The sequence below is a fragment of the Adiantum capillus-veneris genome, chromosome 21 (genome assembly GCF_014529385.1).
Source record: "Adiantum capillus-veneris isolate H3 chromosome 21, ASM1452938v2, whole genome shotgun sequence".
NCBI lineage: Eukaryota > Viridiplantae > Streptophyta > Polypodiopsida > Polypodiales > Pteridaceae > Adiantum > Adiantum capillus-veneris.
In genome coordinates, this window is record NC_140951.1 from 61514352 (window position 1) to 61533053 (window position 18702).

Sequence of the window (18702 nt, forward strand, 5' to 3'; positions counted from 1 at the left end):
CGCATTATTATGCACATATAGTTGTTCCACATACATGTACATGTCATCTGAGCTTATGTCCCCCATAATGTCATGTCTCCGTCCTTTTATTTTCAGCCATTCCTTTTTGGGATTTTTCTTGAAGTTGGCTATGGCTTGTGTCTCCGTGCGTAGCTCATAGTTTCTTCTTTTCCGCCTCTTGAGATTTGTGTAGTCTTTTGATAGAGTTTCCCATTCCGTGTTCGTCGTTGACAGTGCCCGAAATTGTTTTTTTATATACTTGCACTCTTCATCAAACCATGGGTTATGCAGTAGCCCTTTAACATGATTTCCTCGCCGATGCGTTTTTCCCATTGTTTGTTCCACGGCGTGACATAGAGCTTGTTTGAAAATTGGCCATGTTTGTTCAATGTGTGATGGCATGGGTACATGAGCAAGTGCATTGTCTAGATGTTCTGCATACATTCTTTTCTTGTCCACTTGCATTTTGTATGTCCATGATCGGGCATGGGGCTGTTTTTGTGCTTTTTGAGTGGGACTTGTAGCCATACATGGATTGGGGTGTGGTCCGAATTGGGTGACCTCTTCCCAATTGTAAAATTACTTACAATATGGGATGCCTCATATGCAATCAATACATAATCAATAACACTCATGCCTTTGTTGGCCGTGTAGCATGTGCATTCTCTCGATTTTTCAAACTTACTTGTTCCATTGACGGAGATTAGTTGTAAGGATGTCATCATACTGAGCAATGCAATACCTTGCGGGTTTGTAAGGAGATCTTTCGAACATCTCTCCCATGTGGGATCTAGTATCTCATTATGTTGAAGCATTGGAGGTGTCATGAGATCCACCATTTGCATTTGCGCATGTGCTACGCGAGCATTCATGTCCCCAATAAGCATAATCATCCCTTCTTGTGCATAGGCATGGATATCGGCATACAGAACCTCGAAAGCGTAATTCTTCTCTACATTGAAGGCACCATAGAATGGTGACTCTCTATGGGGGATGTAGCACCCGGCAATGAACATAGGTTTAGGTTTTGTGTCAAACTTGATCCATATGTACCGGTTATGAGCATCTGTCTTGCAAATTGTGATCATTTTTCTGAGTTCCTCTCGGTATATCACCGCGACTCCTCCTTGTCCCCTCATTTTTGTACATGGCATCCGTAGGGAGTGTGTGACATATCCTTCAATGTGTGGTATTCTACATGCATCGTGTTCCCATGTTTCCAATAAAAAGAGAATGTCGGCTTGTGGTAGGACTTCCGTTAATCCTTCTACTTTATGCCACGGGAAGCCTCTGCAATTCCAACTTGTCACGTGTAGTTCCATGAACCCATGGGTCTCACATTGTCATTTTGTTTCCTCTTTTGCTTCCCCTTTCGTGTCCGCTTGGGCTGTTTTTTTGTTCATGCGAGCTTCGTATGCTTCACGTCTGGTCTTTTGTTGGTTCAGCGTTCTATCTTCACTGATGTATAGTGCACTATCCTTTAAGTAGATGCGGGCGTTTTCGAGGATAATAGCCCTCTTGCGGGCATCCAGAAGTGTGCATACGATTGCTCGATTTGCTTCTGGTTTCTTCTTGCCTACTCGATGTGCACCATATACCACCACATCATGCATTCCGAAGTTAGCGGAGATCATTTCCGTGATGTCGGTGTTCAAGGTAATGACCTTCTCGTTGTCGGATTCGGGGATGCCCCGTATCACGATGTTCATTTTTCTTTTCTCTTGTTCGGTGTATTCTTTGTCATCCTCATTAGCATACATGTCTCTGTTCATTGAGGAAGTCTGAGGCATTGGTGTGTGTGTCAATGCATCTTTCCAAGAGCCCACATTTTCAGATACATTCATTTGCGCAATCTTTTCATCATGTGTGGCTAGCGTGTCTTGTATTGTAGCTGTGTGCTTATCAAGAGCACCCTGGAGCTCTTGCATCTTCTCCTCTTGGTGACGGACTCGTAGGTCTTGCATTTGGAGCTTGTGTTCCAATTCTTGGTTTTTTAGAGCTAGGTCTTTGATTTCATCGCTCTGCTTCATGATGGTGATGTGCATCGAGGAGATGAGTCCCCATATGTCTCGTAATGAGCATGGTGGCGTATTCCCTTCCATGATGTCCGGTTTCGGGGGGGTTGTTAGCTGTATTGGTTTGGGTCCCATGGTGCGTGTAGGTGAGGACCTGCGGAGAGGCCGCTTCTCGAAATTCGCAGGTTCACAGTGTCATTCATGTGGCCATGGTGTGCTTAAATAGACAGAAGCATCAGTTTAACCAGCAAGCCTCCAACTCCAATATGTCAAGCCAAGCAAGTCTTGAGAGAGAGAGAGAGAGAGAGAGAGTTGCCGGTTAAGCATCAAGGGTGGTTGAGCTTTCCCGCATGAAGTTTCCTCGGAAGCGTCCACTTGAGGCGGTTAAGCAACAAGGGCTCCCCTTGAGGCGGTTAAGCTTCCCCGCTATAAATAAGTGCTGGCGAGTGAGAGTGTGATCAATTTGTTCACAGCAAACTCTCACCTGTGAGGAAACTTCTTGCGAAGAAGCTTAACCGCCCTTGAGTATACTTGATGCTTAACCGCCTCAAGGAGAATCTTCCCAAGAAACTTCCTGCGGAGAAGCTTAACCGCCCTTGATGCTTAACCACCCCAAGGGACAGCTTCCCAGGAAATTTCCCAACTATGGGGCGATGTTCACTATAGAGAAAGCAATTTCTCTACATACCCCACAATAGTAGTACTTTTGGTAGAAAGAATGGATTCTCTACCCACAACCTCATGTAGGACAGAAGACCACACATCAGAATTGATGAAAATCATGGTGACCAACTCTAAAAAGAATCTTTACACAAAATATCAAAATTGGGAAAGTAATGGACTCAAATTGAGTTGAAGAAAGCACCGAAATTGAAACTGATATGCCAGCGTTGTACTCCTCTATGACTGTCCAAAAAAGCAAACTTATTCCTGGATTCAGACAAGTTGGAGTTGTAGTTAGTAAAATCGTTGACAAGAGCAATACCAGCTGGTCAAGAACAGCCAAGGTGTCATTTACTGCACAAAATATTGTCGAAGAACGAGTGGATATAGTTAATGTGTAGTCATAATAAGCACCATTTAGGGTCATACACTTAGCTATGACCCACACTCAGACCACGTTTGAAAGTATTGAATTGCAACTAAACAGATTTTACTATAAGTGCTAGAAATACTTCAAAGATAAAACTTATCATTACTATCCATATAGAACCAAGCACAAACAAAATGCAATCCACGCATCTATGTTTGTCATGCACATAAACAAATGATTTGTGGGCTTTATCCCTTAGCAGGGGTTCAGACAAAAGCTCCCATGCTATCTCAATATTTGTTGTGTAAAAGAATTTGAATAGATGCATAATTTCAGAGAGTATTTTTGTTTGAGCACAACTAAAAGATGCGCCAACGCCTTGACAAGTAAAGCATTTTTTACCCAATTTGGGAAAAGGAATAGCCTTCATACACCCTGTTGCTAACAAGAAAAACCATGTTATACAACCAAAGAATTGGTGGCAAACAAGAACTCCCAGCCATCACCTGCACAGATTATTACCCAATAGTATAAAGGCATTGAGGCAAACAAGAAATATATACAAGAACAGAACATTTTCAGCGTACCTTCACCAACAAGAAATTTCCAAACGCAATTGTGAGCATTAAAAAAGAGCTGCACAGCATAGCAAATAAAGTAGGTTCACACGTTAGAAATTGACATTTCTTGATTCGGAGTTCAAAATTTCCATTGAAACTAAATAGACATAGGCCCTTCATAAAGAAAGAGAGAGTATGCAACTGTACAAGTTCTTACAAAAAGCAACCAAAATAAACAGGAAACTCATACAGAATGCGAATAAGCCTTTGTGGCAGCAAACTTTTTGCCTATTACATGGAATCTAGAAGGAAAGATTTGACTCGCCCTAGTTGCTAGGTTGTCCTACCAGTCTGATTTTGGCAATTTGGGGTGCAAAGTAGCCTGCTTGTGGCCAAACAACATTTCCGATGAAGCAAGCAAGCACGGTATATGGCTAAGTGTAGGGGAAATGTGTGAAAGATGAGTCACCTGAAGGAGTACAGCAGCATCTCCACGCACTTGATGATTTTTGCACACAGAAAGGGGCCTTATGGTGAACCTTGGGAAGACCAGTCATGACTTTCCATGCATCCAGGCTCAGCTTTGCTTGGATCTTGGCATATACGGAAATTCCGTGATTTGTGCTGCTCTTTTTAGCAAATTTGCGCACTAGCTTTTGGGGCCACTGCTCTTGTAGATCAGTGCTTTCAGAAGGATGCTTTTGGGGCTCTTCTTTTGGAAACCCTTGTATTGTTTAAAAGTATCCTGAGGGTCAGTCTCTGGAGAGCATCTGGACGCGGAGTTTGGGAGAGTTGGAACCTCGGGGAGTTGTACCTTTGTGAAACAATAATAAAAAAATACTGGAAGGGGCACCATTCTTTGGGACAAGTGTGTCTGGGCACAGAACTCCACCGTGTCATGTTGGCTCTCCTCTTCTATCTCTCTATTCAAGTTTAGATCAATTATTTGCAATTTTTGTTCGTGTGTTACTATTGATTTCTCGCTTGAAGTGTCTAAGCCTCTAACAGCGGTATAAGAGCTCAAATAATGATTCTTCTACAGAGGATCCGATCCTTTCTACAACACACCTGGGTTCTCATGGAAAATCCGGTGTCACAAACTACTCACATGTCAAGCCACTTTAGAACAGAGCTAACTTGTAGATCCTGGCCAAGGGGCCTAAACCCTAAGAAGAAGCAGAAGTAGAAGCAACAGCAAAAGAAGTTTTACCAAATTGCAAAGTCTTGCACGGTGGCCTATTTTGAAGAAGAGTTTCCACCAACTTATGAGACCCCGTCCGATGGGGACCAGGGGACCTAAAGGCATTCAAATAAAGCAAGACCCACACACACCAAAATCCCTTGCGTAAAGAATTGATGATGTGGTAGACCTGTACAGAATTCTACATAATGCGTTGACAGTGCCACGTGGCAGCATGTACGGACTTTCGCGTTTTGCGCTACTGCTGATGACATGGCAAGTATACAGATTTCCGTGTTTTAAGCTGCTCCACGCTTTTGGACCAGATGCTTTTAGAACTTGAAGTTTTTCATGTAACTGGCTTTGAGAGGCCAAGGGCATGTAAATATGAGCCAAGGGCTCATTCTCTAGCACGCTTCCGGGTGAAGGTGCAGGGATTGGAGTACCATCGTTGTACTGAATTCCAAGCAATATAAAGAAATACCGAAAAGGGCGCCAAAGTTTGGGGCTAGTGCTCTCTTAGGGTGGAACTCCGCTACTCCCCGTCTCATGTGTCGTCTATCTCTTTCAGTTCAATTGTTATTTAAGATGCTTAAAGTTGCTCAGTCTGTTCTTTTCCGTTGGCACGTGGTGCCCGTCCCCGTGACATACGACAAAGGTGACACCCTTCTGACTGTAAGTCTACAGGGAGATGAACGAAGGCAAAATCCCAACGAGGGAATAAAGGAAACCAACAGAGATTCCAACAGGAGTAAGCCTTCTTCCGATGAGTCGAGAGATTTTGACAAATTTCTAGCAGGGAATCTCTACAGAGCAGAGTACAAACGCCGACTAAACATTGAAACGTGCATGAAAAGATTGATCAAGTACTCCAAGGACCCGAAATATGTGAATCACCTAAAGAACTACCAACTCGACGAGGTTCACTGCGGAGGCAGTCCATTCTCCTCTTAACTTGGTAATGAAGCAGAAAGCCAAGCAAAGATTGTACTCGCAAAAAGAGTTTGATGAAGCTCTTGAAAAGAAGACAAACCAATTGATGAAAAAGCATAAAGCACGCTCGAAAGAAGAGAAAATTGGGACATTTCCCCAATTATTTGGGCCGAAAATTGACTTTTGAGGTGGCTAGAAGATCCAAGAAGCGTGTCTGTTTCGAGGATGACCCAAATTTTCCTTCGTCTTCAAAAGAGTTCTGACAGTTCGTCATTCTCTCATTCCAGTGAAGATGAGAAAAGGCAAAAGAAGAAAAAAAGCAAGAAAAATCTAAGAGAAAGTTTAGAAAGCACAGAAAGCAATCTAGCAAATCAGAAGGGGAGATCTCGTCCTCTTCTACTAGTTCAGACACTGAGGAAAAGAGAAATGAAGTTCAGGAAGGGGGTCAAGCAATCAAGTTTGACATGTTTTAAAGCTACAAGGACACCATCGAGCCCTTGAATTCATACAGCAGTTTGACATCGCCTTTTCAGGAGGTCGTTTCTTGCAACGCTGCAAGGCACGAAGAGAGGCGCCTTATTTGACATGAAACACAGGTTTTGGGATACCTTTTTGCCAGTGTCTTGAGACAAAAGTCAGAATCCATTCAAAGGCTTATGGGACATGCCAAGCAAGGTTTTGGTATGCATGCTAGCTCATTGACCTATCCTACGAACAAGCCAGTGTCCACCTCAACGGGGCAAGAGTCTTCTAACGAAGAGAAAGTGTCACAGAAACGGAAGCGTGCACTTGATACTATAGAGCTAATTCACTATTACATGTGGAATCCTGTGCAGAGCATAAACTTAAGAAAAACAATGCAAAAAATCGACAGCAATAGGGACTAGCAGATGGGTTGGTCCCCCCCCCCCCCCCCCCCCCCCCTCTCCTTGAAGGAGTTTTGTATTACTTTCTAAACTATTACAAGCACAAGATCCCAAAACGTTATTCATTGTTCAACACTTTTCTGATGCATACAAATGCATGGATTCATAAACCTATTGGCTGAAATTCATGATACCCTATAGCGGAGAACGGCAATGTCTGCTTCATACTAGAATTTTTTGCACATGAGAAGCTTCTGTTGATATCTGCTCGCGTAGGGTGTCACAAAATGATGACGTGGCATGACCAGATGGATAAAATGACTAATTTATAAGTTGTTCCCAACTTATGGGGCCCCGTCCGATATGGCCCAAGGGACACATAGGCAAAAGAAAAAGAGAAAAGAAGAAAATCACAAGTAATGCTGACCTGGCAGAGCTATACGGACTGCCCACGAATTGCACTAAACAGCTGACATGGCATACCGCACGGTTCCACGTTTTGTGATGGTCGTGCCACATGGCAAGTTTACGGATTTCCACGATTCACGCTGGCAGCTTTTGAGAGCAGATGCTTTTGAATTTAGTGCTTTTGAACTGAATGTTTTGGGGCTCTGCTTTTGGGCATCCCTTGTAAGAATAAAAGAGCCCTTGGGGCCTTACTCTGTAGAGCATCTGGACGCAGACTCTGAGAGCAAAGGCCCCTCGAGAGTTGTACTTTGCGATGATGAATGATAAAGAAATACCGAAATGGGCGCCAGTCTCCAGACTTTGGGGCCAATACCTCTGGGCACGGAACTCCGTCGAGCCGTCACTCGACTCTCTCTCCCTCTCTATTAAAGTTCAATGATTTTGAAGTTTCTGTTCGTGTGTTGCTATTGATTTCACGCTTGGAGTATCAGAGCTTAGAAAGATTCTTCTTCTATGGAGGATCCGATCCTTTTTGCAACACACGCAGGTGGTTGTGTGGAAGAATCTCTGTGTCCCCACCCCGGGCCTATTAGGAACTCCCACCCTTCGTACATCGCGCATCAGGCGCGCTCCCATCTTCATCGCTCTATCTTACAGAGCATAAGCCATAAAGAACCCCAGATTACACATGGGTTCTCGCAAGAATCTGACAAAAAAACACCTCTAGTGGGTAGGCAAAGAAAAGTTGAAATCCGGTGAAGAAATTGAAGAAAAGAATGAAGATTTGGACAAATTTTTGGTGGAGAAGTTTGCCAGAGCAGAGTACAAACGTCAACTCCAAGTTGACACATGTGTGAAAAGATTGATCAAGTACTCCAAAGACCCAAGATTTGCGAAACACTTCAAGGATTACCCGATTAATGAGATTTACTCGAGATGGCGTGAGGTCATTGATTCTCGTCTCAAGTCAAGAGGAAAGTTGAAAGGACACCTGAGTGCAGACAAGCCGAGCCTGTACTCGCAGAAAGAGCTGGACAGAACTCTTGAAAAGAAGATGAACCAGAGGACCACCAGAAGACAAGCCAAAGAGTTACATAGTAGCAATCGAGCATGGTAGAAAAGGAAAGACAAAAGCAGGATTGGTACCAAATGACCGCCGACCTTGATTAGATGAACGAAAATACCAAACTTTGCACAACATGGGACAAAGTGCGAGACCAGGAAACCCTTATCTTCTTTCATAAAACCCTTATCTTCTTTGATGGAGAAGCCAAGGCCAATTTCAACCGAATTGGCGGCTCGATTTGGAATTACGCCCAAGAAAATCGGGCCACAGACCGAGGCTAGCAGAACACGGACAGGATGTTGCCATTCCACCTATCATTAGCAAACTATGTTTGCATTGTCAAGGGTATTTAGGACATGAGGACTTTCACATCATGCCTTTGGAAGGGTGTGACATCCTCCGAGGAATCCCTTGGTTCCTCAAGAACAATGTCGTGGTCGATTATAGGGCAGTGAACGCCATCTTGGAGAATGAGAAGGACAAAGAGATTGTACTTAATGGAAAACTGAAAGGCGAGTCCGTCTCACTTGATGAAATCCAATTTTTTTGTTTACCCGATTTTTTTGAAAGAACTAAATGATGATTAAAGGTCGAATATGTCAAACCTAGAAAAAGGAACGACAAAATTTTCTGCAAGCTAAGGATGACTGATCCTTTGAGGACTTACCAAGCAAGTTGCCTCCATCACGTCCTAAAGATCACACGATTGATTTGATTCCCGATAGTGCATCATCGAACCGGCCATCTTACCGACCTAGCCAAGCCCAACATGAAGAAATAATGAACCAGAACAAATTTCCCTATTCCGAGGATCGATGATATACTCAACAAACTTCAGGGTTCTACTTGCCGAATTCATCTGAAGAGTGGTTATCATCGGATCTGAATTGCTCAGAAGACGTCTACAGCTTTCAAGACGAATTTTGGTTTGTATGAATACTTGGTGATGCCTTTTAGTCTTACAAATGCTCCGGCTACATTCAACCGCATGACGGATAGGATTTTCAGAGAGTAATGATCATTTGTGGGTACTTTCTTTGACAACGTTATCATCTTCTCGAAGAATGAAGCAGAACACAGACACCGCCTGTTGCATGTTTTCCAAGCACTGTGGAACCATAAATTAGTTATAAATGCGAAAAAGAACGGATTTTTCTTACCTGAGATACATTTCTTGGGACACATCGTCTCAGCAGAAGGGTAAAGATGGATCCAACCAAAGTTGAGACTATTCGTGATTGGCCTGATTTGAAGTATGTTCATAAAGTTCGAAGCTTTTTGGGCTTGTGCCCATATTATCGGCGGTTCATTCGTGAATTTGCAAAGATAGCTTCTCCTTTGCATGTGTTGATTCAGAAAGGGGTTCCTTCTACTTGGGGACAGTCGGAGATTGCAACCTCTCAGACTCTAAAGGAAAAGTTGACAACCGGAACAAGAAGGTCATGTCATAGCTTACGAGAGCAGGATGTCTTTACGTCCTGAGTTGGTTGCACAAATTTATGAAAAAGAGCTTTTGGCACTTATCCCTGCTCTTACACAATGGCGATATTATCTACTCAGAGCCGACTTTACAGTCTTTACAGATCATCAGAGTTTACGCTACTTCTTGTCGCAGAAGCAGCTTTCGCGAAAGCAGATGAGGTGGGCTAGCATCTTGTCATAGTTACACTACCAGATAGTCCATGATAAGGGACAGAAGAATTTAGTGGCAAATGCATGGTTTTGGCTATTTCCACGATACATCATCAAAGCTTCGAGGATATGGTAGATCAGTACGCCGCATATCCTGATTATTCCATGGTGGATGCCGAGTATTGGAGGGGTTATGACGCTTCGGGCACTCATACCACCCGTACAGGCCAGAACAAATTGTAGATAGTCCTAGACAGCTTGATTGCGAGGTGGAGGGAGCTGATGAAGAGGCTTTGCTGCCCAGATGAAGCATCGCGCCTGAAATCACGGCTATCATTTCTTCGACACTTTGGTCGAGATCGTTCTCAATTCCGATTATTTCCTGAGGATTGTCCTAAAGAAGATCCTGTGTAGAAGTGTCTGCTTGTCCAAAAAACAGCGGCCGGAAGGAGTGTTATCTAGAAGATTGAGACCCAGAAAAGGGGCCTTGATTTTTCTACAATTGCGTTGAAAGCGCGGGCACTATTAAAAGATCAATCACCGGAGAAGTTCCTGTGTGGGCGTCGATTATCATTAGACGCTCAACATCCGTGATGCATCATCCAAAGTGGCACGGTTAAATTTGTGAACACCATACTACACGTCCATCTAAGCCAATATCCAAGCAGCTCTGGCTGCAATGGTATCATACCTAGTCTCCCGCATCTAACAGTGGGTAAACTTCCCAAAGGACACCGAAGAACTAAAGTCACACTCTAGTCTGTAGATCGAGGCAATTAACTTGTCCAAGTAGAGATCAAAGATCCTCTCTAAAGTTCAGGACAATGTGAATTTCAGCACGCTTGTAGGCTCTCGATCCATACCGAAGCTGTGCAAAGGGTCCAAGAAGGGTAAACCTCTGTGTGCATTGCCGTCAGAGAGCTGAAAACAGAGAAAAAACAGCATCGTAACACCTACAGAAAAGTGCTAAAACATCATATCTCGGCCGGTCAAGGGACCAGATGCCTTACTAGGAAGGAGGAGGTAGATCGGCTACACCCAGATAGAAACAACATAGCATTGGCCCCTTGCTAAAAAAAAATGCAGCCCAACTCCCAAACGCAGCTGCAGAAAAAAACACTATTGAAAGGCAAAACCCTAGGAGAGCTGTGAGGGGAGTCGTCTCACGATGAAACTGCAACAAAACGCCAAGGCTAGCTCTAGGAGAAGAGATCGCAGAGTGTAAAGCCAAAAACACTGCTGCATCTCAAAAACATTGGGAGTAGCCTATCGTCATCAATGAGCCTGGTCTAGGATGCAGAGAGCCCCAGGATCTGAGAAGGGGTGCTTGCAAAATGTGCATCTCTTGCATGGTTGGAGCCTTTTGACTTTCTTCTCGAACAATTGAAAGTGCAAACATGTTTTAGGATAACAGCATCTTAACCTCAATAACAGAACGCTTCATTGTATCAGCTTTTTTTGGAAAAGGCATGTTAAAACTCGAAATATACATGCAAAAAAAAGCAGCAAAAACGAGCTAGACATGTTCAAAAAGTATTTCATGACTTGAACAGCATAATTTAATTAAAGAAAAACTCCTAGATATGGCAGTCCTACCGGAACAATTCTTTTGCACAGAAACTACTATGAATACAACAATTAGCTACAAAGAGGAGAGAAGAACGCAGCAGTCAAAACTTAAATTAACTTCAGTTATTCAAGCAAAAACCTTACATCAATTCATTTCACTTGAAAAAAATAAAATCACAAAAAAAAATTCATTCACTCACCATGCCCCATGTAGGTAAAATATAAAAACCAATGAAGACACAAGCCACATGCGTGCAGTCCCCTTTCCTTGTAGCGAAAAAAGACTTCGTGTTGTAGTATTGATAAGTATGAAAGAAGCCATGACCAGAGCCAACAATGGTAAATTTTCACGGAAGCTACGCCATTGGCTATCAGACACATCCTACATCAAAAAAATTTGAATAATATGTAAGGAGCTTCAAAATATTGTATTCAATCCCCAAAAAGAAGAAAAATTTAAAAGCGAATTAAAAGCCATACGATAATCTCCTCTACCCGGCATTGCTGTTGGCGCCCCCCCCCAAGTAAATAAATCATGTTTTGTCGTTGCATTTGTGTTGCCCCTGCCCCAGTTTTCCCCCTTTTGTATGTTGTTACCACCTTCTCTCCTTCTTCATGAATGTTTGTCTTTATCTTCTTCTTGGCTACCCACACAAAGAGAGAGAGAGAGAGAGAGAGAGAGAGAGAGAGAGAGAGAGATTTGATTTGATATTTACGTCCTCGGGGGGCCAAAATGACCCATGGGACCCTCGAAAACTCTAAGCAAACTCCCCTTGCAAGGGGTGTGTGGTGTGTAGCACCCTTTGCCTTTTCCATGAGTAGTGCGTGATGTTCTAGAATACTGGCTAGGTGTATGCCTAGAGCTGTAGGAGATGGGTCGGTTTTAGAGAGCAATTCCTCAAGAATAGTGCATCCCCTTGTAAGCTGCTGAAAATCAACACGTATGTCTGTCACGAGGACGTGGCAACTGCTAACCTTAGTTGTTGGTTTCTTTCCAATGATTTTTGTTTAATTTTCGAGACCCTCTTTTTGAAGTTGCAAATGGTCGGACATTGTATGGCCAATGTGAACGGTAGTTTCACCCGCAGACGGGAAGTTGGTCGGTACTGGAATTTGTAAAGTAAGAGGATGTCTAGGCTCAGAGCAAGATCATGTAGGTCCCCCCGTCGCACTTAGCAAGTTGGTGGATACTAGGAAGTGAACTCAATAAAGGCATAAAGTCAAGGTGGGATCACCAACAGAAAGTATCCGACAGTTGGGCCATATTGCACTTTTGGATGCGGTCCAAATGAGGATAGATGGTCAGAAGACCAGCGCGAGCCCGACGGAAGCATCTCCTAAAAATTAGGGAATTGCTATTTTGGGCCGTGAAATGTGTTCGCGTCATTACCTTCGGTATGACCAAGAGAACATTTTATTACTTTGCTGCAAAGTCAACTGATGCACCATTTGAGAGATTTTTAAGCAGGAAGCCCAATGCGGAGAAATTGCATGTATGAGTGCCAAGTGGCACTTTTGGTCAATTTACCAAGTGGGGGAGAATAGAAACCGTAACTAACTTTTGGGAGCAGTTTTGGAGGCTGTTAACTTTGATTTTCAGCCATTTCTCTCCATTTTTGAGCTTCCCATGACTTTGCCTAGGTTCAAGGAGCTCATTTTCAGCATTGGAAGGCATCAGATGCGTGTTTACAGGGCTGATTTGCTGCGTTTTCAGCGATACGCAGGTTTTGGCAGCCATGGAAATCTTCTCCTTTTTGCATCTATTTGTTCGCAGATGCATTACAGCTTAAGGGGCAGAAGAGAGGGCGCTCGATTTATGCTGAGGGGGATGCTTCATTGAGAGTGTTCACAGGTTAAGAGCTATGGAGTGCTTCCTTTCCCTCTCATGTACAATGTGGTGCTAGGAGTGATGCCCTGCACAATACACACTGCTCTTTCTCTCCCCTACGTGCAGTTATGTGATGCCCCACAAGACGGCTCTTCATTTGACTGATGTACAGCTGTGTGGTTTCATGCTTTTGTGCTGAGGCAAGAGCCTCCTTGAGCAGGAACAGGGGTAGCTAACTGCTACTCCAAAGCAGGCACCGGTGAGGGTCATAACCTCACCATACAGGTGCGTTTTCAGCGTTGTGTATGCGCTGTAAATTGACTGTTTTTTAGCCATATGGATGCCAGAACCATTGGGAATAGTGCCCCATTGGCAGAGGACAGTGAGGGGACTGTTTGGGGCTGAAAACAGGGCAAAAACCAGTAAATACAGCGTGCTGAATTTACTGTTTTTGGGCAGGAATCAGAGGGTATACGCCAGTAGAAGCGAGTTCCAGCAGGGGAATTGGTTTCGCGCAAGTTTAGGGGCTGTTATGCTGCCGAAATTTGGCCAAAATAGGTAGTATCTAGTGGGATACAGTCAAAGGATTCCCAGGACTCTTCTTTGTACTTTACCCTCCTAAAAAATAAAGAAATACCGAAAGGGGCGCCAATTTTGGGGCCTACAGGTTGTCGGCGTCTGCTCGGAGCATTCTAGCTTCCGAGCCGTGTGTGTGATTAAGTGTTAATTCCCATTACAGGTCTCCTTTGCAAAGTGCTCTGTGTGTGTGTCTAAAGTAAAGAATTTCGGGTGAAAGCCAACGCCTACCGCCCTACGGGCCGGTTTCAATGTCGGTGTATGCGGGGCATTTTAGAGTCACATGTGTCTCATCCTCGATCTTTTGTAAACTGCATTGGGTGCATTCTCTTTGGCTTGCATCAATTTTCAGCCATCCTCCTGTCTCTACTTTCAGCCTGTGAGCTCTCATACGCATCATAGTGATGGCTCTTCTTGCTCGATGACACATAGGAGTTCTAATGTGAACTTGTGTTTCTGACATTTTGTATGCCTCCCAATACTTTGTGTGTACATGTTTGCAATAGTATTCAAAATTAGATCTGTGTGTAGCTGTCTTCCATTTGTTGTGGAGACTGTCTAGCGCTATCAGCTCAAAATTCAGCATATAATCTCCTTCTTTTCCTTCTTCGATAGGCATGTCTACATATGCTTCCACATTCCATCTTGCAAACCATCTCGTACCAGACTTGAGGAGAGGATTTTGCTCTTGTTGGTTTTTTGTGGTGCACAACCGACTCCCCATGCCACTTGTGGTATTCTATTGGGAGACATCTTCTTCACTTTCATAATGTATTTGTACATTCTCTGCAATGCTTTCATTTCTAATGGCCTGTTGCCTGTTTCCAACATCATCACGGAGTATGGTGTCGTCGTTTTGACCCCAAGATGTCTACATAAGAACTTCTTTTGTATCTTTTCTATTTCGTTCCATGTACTGGCCGATATGCTAGCACCCCAAACTTCCACCCCGTGTAGTATGGTCTGTACTACGCATGTTTCAAATACCATTGCTTTGATCTCCCATCTTCGGATATTGCTTTGTGTACACGTATTCTCAAATTGGTAGTATTTGGCCTTGCCCGCATCAAGTCTGCTTCTTACACAACTTCCCCATGCATGATTGGAAGGAATATCCACTCCCAAATATTTAAAACTATCCACCACTTCGATTGCTTGGTCTAGGTACATCACCTTGGGCTACTTTTCTATTTTGTGTGTTCTTATGGACATAATCTTCGTCTTTTTCACATTGACAGCTAAGCCCGTAGCTTCACCGAAAGCATGCACGGCATCCATTGATCTTTGTAATGACCTGAGGTTATATGCAAAAAGGACTACATCATCCGCATATATGAGAAGCCAAAGTATGAAAGCTCCAATACTTGGTCTATCTTCTTCTTGTGCGAGTGCTTGTTGTATGAAGTCCTCAAGTTGATCTATGCGTAATCCAAAAAGTGTTGGGGACAGAGGGCAGCCTTGTTTCACTCCCATGTTACTTTCGAACTCTTGGGAGAAACCCGTTTGCATTTTCAACATGCATCTCACCTTTTTGTAGAGACGAGCCACCGCCGCTCTAAGGTGTATCGGTACTCCAATGTTTTCCATTCTTTTCCACAAACCATCTCTGCAAACTGTGTCGAACGCTTTTTTGAAGTCCACAAAACAACAATAGAAAGTTTTTCCCTTCAATCGGCTTTCTTCCATCAATACTCTGAGCGACATGAGGTGATCTATAGTGTTGTATTGACATCTAAAGCCTGCTTGACCAATTGCACGTTTGTCATTACATTCAGCCCATACACTAATCTCTTTTTCCAAAATGCTAACCAAGAGTTTTGCCATGCATGAACCAACCATAATAGTGCGATAGTTTTGTGGCTGATTTCTGTCCCCACTTTTGAATAAGGCCTTAATCCATTTCTTGCCAATCTGCGGGTAGATCTTGCGTGGCTGCTTGATTTAGGAGTCTATGGATCCATTCCTTGGCCACCTTGCTTGACCATTTCAGCATTTCCGAGCTCATGTTATTGGTGTCTAGTGCTTTCCCATTCTCAAGCTTTTGTATACCTTTTAGAGTTGCCTTGATAGTCAAGGGTTCTTTCGTTTGCAACTCAGCCTGATTTCCAATCATTTCCTTAGCATCTTTGTGTACATAAAGTTGTTCCACATAAGCATACATGTCTTCTTGGCTGATGTCTCCCATGATATCCAATCGTTTCCCTTTCATTTTCCGCCATGCCCCTTTCGGGTTCTCTTTGAAATGCTTGATCTCTTTTTGTTCTTTTTCCAGCTCATATCTTCTTCTTTTCTTTCGTAGGAGTGCATTATATTCTTTGACTAAAGGTGTCCATTCCTCCTCTGACTTGAGTGTCATTCTCAACTTGTGTTTGGCTGCCTTACATTCTTCATCAAACCATGAATTATGTGGCATGCCTTTTGCATCTTTCTTCTGTTTGCGAGCTCTACCCATTACAACTTCAAGGGTTGTGATTATTGCTTGTTTGAAAATTAGCCACGTGTCTTCAACAGTGCAGGGCATGTCATGCACCATGAGTATGCTATCAAGAAAAGTCGCATATTCCTTTTTCTTTTCTATTTGCATTTTGTATGACCAAGTCGGCTCTACTGCTATTTGTTCCTTCCTTTGTGTGGGTACTCGTAACCATACGTGAATGGGTGTGTGGTCCGAGTTTGGGGATCGTTCTCCCACCGCAAAATCATGTATTATGTGTGATCCATCGTAACTAACCAACATGTAGTCAATGGTGCTCATCCCTTTATTGGCCGTGTAGCATGTGTATTTACCCGAGTTTGCAAATTTCCGCGATCCATTTATGACTAACATTTGCATGGAGTTCATCATGCTAATCAAGGCTGATCCTTGTGGATTTGTTATTTGGTCATGAGAGCACCTCTCCCACATAGGATCGGGGGTGTCATATCCCTCCTTATTGGCAGGATGTAGTGTGAAATCCACAACTTGCATTTGAGTGTGTGCTATACGAGCATTCAAGTCTCCCATAAGCATGACTATGCCCTCTTGTGTGTAGGTTTCAATATCTGCATACAATTCTCCAAAAGGATCTCCTTTGTCTATTTTGAAGGCATTATAGAATGATGACTCTCTATGCGGTATGTAGCATCCAGCAAGGAATATTGGCTTATCCTTTGTCTCAATTTTGATCCAGATATATCTTTTATATTCATCAACCTTGCTTATTTTGATCACCTTGTGCAATTCCTCCTTGTACATCACTGCAACCCCGCCTTGACCCCTCATTTTCATACTTGGCATCCATATGGATTGTGTCATATATCCCTCAATGCAAGGGATACGGCATGCATCATGTTCCCATGTTTCAAGCAAAAAAAGTACATCTGCTTTAGGCAAAACTTCTTGCAGACCATCTCCTTTGTGCCAGGGGAAACCCCGACAATTCCAACTTGTTACGTGTATATCTGTGATCCCATGGGTCCCTACCTGTCATGCCTCCTGTGATGTCCCTGTATTAGGGGATGCGTTCTTCTTTATGCGTTCTTCATATGACTGTCTCCATTCTTTTTGTTGCATGGGCGTCCTGTCCTCACTAATGTAGATTGTGCTATCTTTCAAGAAAATCCGTGCATTCTCAAGGATGATGGTTCGTTTACGCGCATCTAACAATGTGCATACAATCACACGATTGCCCTCGGCTCTTTTTTTGCCCACACGGTGTGCCCCGTATACGACAACGTCTTGCATTCCAAACTTGTCTGTGATGATATCTGTTACATCCGTGTTCAATGTGAGCACTTTTTCATTGTCAGATTCGGGTACGCCACGAATCACAATGTTCATATTGCGTTTCTCACGTTCATGGTATTCTATCTCATCCACATTTACATACCTATCTGTCGCATGTGATATAGCATGTGAATTCGCATGGCCATTCCTTACTACATTTGCCCATGAGTTTGCATGCCCAAGTACATTTTGTTGTGCGTCACATACATTTGCAAGCTTCTCCTCTTGGATAGTTACCTGCTTGTTTAAAGTGTCTTGTAATGCTTGAAATTTCTCTTCTTGTTGCGTGATTTTCAGGTCCTGCATCTTGATTGTGTGCTCTAACTCCTGGTTTTTGAGAGCAAGTTTCTTAATGTCCTCACTCTGCCTCATCATCATTTCTTGCATAGATGTAATGAGACACCATATGTCTTGCATAGAGCATACAACCGGACCGTCCATTCTTGTGATTGTACCTGTGTTTTTCCCTGTACCTGTACTTGTCCCTGTACTTGTAGTTGTACATGTACCTGTTTCTGTTTTGGGTGGAGTAGCTAGTTTTTCTTTCGTGTTCGCCATTGTGCGTATTGGTGATGATCGTACTGATAGGCCACTTCTTGAGACTCGCTGATTGACGGCCTCACTCATACATGAAGAGAGGGATGCTCTACTATTGAAAATGAGACAACCTGCGCGCGAGAAGCAGACATTGGCCTGCGCGCGAGCAACAAGCATTGGCTTGCGCCTGAGGGAGAAGGACCTGACCTGCGCGCGCGTCAGCAGCAGCAGCAGGCAGCAGATGCGCGCGTCAGCAGAGAGAGAGAGAGAGAGAGAGAGAGAGAGAGAGAGAGAGAGAGAGAGAGAGAGAGAGAGAGAGAGATGAAATGAAATGAAATGTTATATTAACGTCTTCAAAAGGCCAAAGTGACCTATGAGACCAGAAAGTTACAATGTGGTGGATCTGATACAAAGTCAGAGTAACAAGAGTAACAAGATGACAAAATGACAGAATGACAAAATGACAAAATAAAATACTATGGAATCCTAAACTGCTAGGTGTGAACTAAGTAGCTAAACAGCTAGCTGGGATAGCTAGATCACAGGAGATCCAGCATCGATCGCTGACGGATCTCATCAATCTCCTCCATGGTCAGTAGTCTGACCGGGCGTCGTGCATGTCGAGCCAAAGTGATCCGAATCCTCTGATGCAGCCTCCGTCGATGCTGTGTAGTTCTCCACAATCGTGGGCGTCTAGATCTCCCCAACTCAGTCGCTCGGTCGATCAATGTGC

General features: G+C 43.5%; 1 protein-coding gene across 4 annotated transcripts in view; it reads right to left on the reverse strand.

The window, feature by feature from the left end:
- LOC147431039 (MBOAT (membrane bound O-acyl transferase) family protein) overlaps window positions 1-18702 on the reverse strand; it is a 152155-nt gene that overhangs the window by 116287 nt on the left and 17166 nt on the right. For all 4 annotated transcript variants that reach the window (XR_015185668.1, XR_015185669.1, XR_015185667.1 and 1 more), the window contains exons 3-6: window positions 11463-11644; window positions 3636-3684; window positions 3451-3554; window positions 2881-2945 (exon numbers count right to left, since the gene is read on the reverse strand). Coding sequence is in view for 1 of the 4 variants with exons in the window: in XM_086493585.1 (XP_086349711.1) it covers window positions 2881-2945; window positions 3451-3554; window positions 3636-3684; window positions 11463-11644 (400 nt within the window). In the remaining 3 variants the exon portion in view is untranslated. The remainder of the gene's footprint in view (window positions 1-2880; window positions 2946-3450; window positions 3555-3635; window positions 3685-11462; window positions 11645-18702) is intronic.